Below are 2570 nucleotides of genomic sequence, written 5' to 3'. Positions count from 1 at the left end.
CCTCTATATTTTGCCCGTATAATGGACTGGGCCCCTATATCATGCCTGTACAAAAACTGTTACCAATTCTCATATAAGAACACCACCATCATTACTTTTTTTTATCTATTAATAATAACATTTATACAGATTTTGAGCATAATCTTGCCAATTTGTGTACACGAGCAATTCCCATAATTAGGCCTAAGTGCCCAAGCCCAAGCCCCTGGTGTTGGGTGTTGGTCTAGATGCTCAGGCAGCGGGGAAGCTCAGGCAGCGGGGAGCTTGTTCATTTATGCATGAGTACTTTGCTACCACAATCCCACTATTGGAGAAAAAGAATATATAAACAAAAACATCAAAAAGTGACTGCAAGACGAAAAAGAACAAAGCTAACAAAACACTCTCTCTATCTCTAGTCTTCATCCCGTGAGTCACGTCTCATAATTTAAAATCAAGAACCAGTAATTTTATTTTGTCTTGTTTTTTATTTTTTTATTTATTTATTTATTTGGATAAGTAAGAACCAGCAAAATATATATATATATATATATATATATAACAATTAGAAACTAAAAAGATTGAACATTGTTTTGAAATTATAATTTTATAAACCAAAACAGGAAAAAAAAAAATCATTTTTATTTTTACTGAATGAAATATCAATTGCATAATGCGTGTGACTGTCTACACTCTACACATATTCAGATTTAACCAATGACTAACGGATTAATCATCTTCAAGCCAGCAATCTGCACATATTCACATTTAACCCATGACTAAATGGATTAATCAACTTCAAGCCAGCATTATTCAATTGATGATTATTATTCAACTCCAAGCAGTGAAGAATACACTGCATCCCTGTCAACAAATGGCCACTATGTCGAGTCCACCATTGTTCTTTTCTTTGAAGTATACATCCAAGAACTTCCTGAAAGTTTGCAGAGTCAACAAGGTATCCGAACCAGCCTGGTGACTCTTCCCAGCCACGCGTTCCACTCCCAATCTGTTAGCTACCGTCTCTGAACCCCCAAAAAAGCCATCACAGAACTTCATCATATGCTTCAGGTCGAAAAGCCTTTTCCCCAATAAGCACAGCACCAGGTTCATAAATCCCACCAGATATGTCATAGGCACCATGAAAGGTAACCCAAGCGAAAGCAGAGTGATTGCCCAACAACCCAAATTTCAACATCAACGCTGCAAAGTCAGCAGAGTCAATACCCTCCTTCACGTTCTTGTCGAAATTGATTCCCTGGCTTTTGAGTAACTCAATTGAGTCCGTGTTCTGGATGTCATTATAGACATCAAAATCTCTGAAGTTAAAATCCCAAGCGTATTGATACTTGGTACCGAAATTGGGCAATGATCCTTTGTCGTCACAGAGTGCCAAACCCAACTGAATAATTTTGGTAGCATTGACATTATCTCTGATAATATCGTAGTTCAAGAAAGAAGGTAGTTTTCCAAGCTCTCTCTTGTCAATGTTCATTGGGCTGAAAACAACACCTAAGAATTCAGTGTCGAAAGCCACCATTCTGTGAATCATCCCTACAATTCTGACGATATCAAACTCCTTTAAAAGATTGTGTTTCCACACCTGTCTTATCACAATCAGAGGAAGAGAGACACCATCCATATTGTATTTTGATATCAAAGTTTCTCAGGACTCAGAGCAAGAAAGAACTGAAATTGTGCAAACAATTTATTTGCGCTTATTTATAAGGCGGTGCTGTGAAGCGCTTGTTTTACGAATAGGAATAGGAATAGGAAATTTGAATAAGGCAGTGGTTCAAATTTGGGCTGTGACCGTTGGGCTGGTGTTGGCTTTGCTAGAGACAATTTCTATTCCCTGATGTGCCATCTTGATCTTCCAAAACAATCTCACAAGTCACAAGTCACACTGCATCCCCTAAAATCAAAATCCAAAACAACAAACACTATGAGCAAAGTTTCGTTTCTTTCTCCCTAATTCCCTCTAATTCTAATTTGCACATTTATCTATGTTAGGCCTAGGTCAGTTTGGTTCCGTCGGATTTAATTTAAGGACTAAATATGGATTTCCTTTTTCTGTTCGGAAAAGGAATTAATAATTTTATTTTTTACAAAGGGATTACTTCTTTATTTTGAAGTGTTAAAAAAAAAAAGGTGAACGGACCAAATTATTTATAATACCCAAAAAATTTGATTTTAAAAAAAAGGGAGAAAAGAAAAGGGGAACTGATTTTTTTTTTTTGTTGGTTTGGTTTCATTTGATTAATAAAACATAAATAATAATATATTTTTCAACATAAATTAAATTCAATGTATTTATCTAATTACAGTTAGCTCAACTGATGAAGCTTTTTGTCATTGAATAAAAGATAAATTGTTGTCTTAGCTTGCTGATAAGAGATTTGGGGTTCAAATCCTATTTACACAAAAAAATCAATTGTTGTCTTGGCCTGCTGATAAGAGAAATCATCAAAGAGTGGACACAATAGATTTAAATTTTATATATATATATATATATTAATCATTAGTCAAATATGCAATATTTTGGAGTAAATTGCAAAGTACACCCTGAAATTTGGTTCCATTAGTAAAAA

At 34.9% G+C, this 2570-nt stretch overlaps 1 protein-coding gene across 1 annotated transcript; it reads right to left on the bottom strand.

Moving 5' to 3' along the window:
* Positions 1-1024: 1024 nt before the first annotated feature.
* Positions 1025-1621, bottom strand: LOC112037087 (probable CCR4-associated factor 1 homolog 11). Its single transcript, XM_024069901.1, has one exon. The coding sequence runs from the start codon at positions 1619-1621 to the stop codon at positions 1025-1027; it is 597 nt and encodes a 198-aa protein (XP_023925669.1).
* Between the last annotated feature and the right edge of the window lie 949 nt (positions 1622-2570).

Source organism: Quercus suber, unplaced genomic scaffold (genome assembly GCF_002906115.3).
Source record: "Quercus suber isolate HL8 unplaced genomic scaffold, Cork oak 2.0 scaffold_190, whole genome shotgun sequence".
Taxonomy (NCBI): Eukaryota; Viridiplantae; Streptophyta; class Magnoliopsida; order Fagales; family Fagaceae; genus Quercus; species Quercus suber.
This window is presented reverse-complemented; position numbering and strand designations above follow the sequence as displayed.

Excerpts from the sequence above, each read along its gene's own strand:
- LOC112037087 (XM_024069901.1), bottom strand. The coding sequence starts at position 1,621 with ATGGATGGTGTCTCTCTTCCTCTGATTGTGATAAGACAGGTGTGGAAA.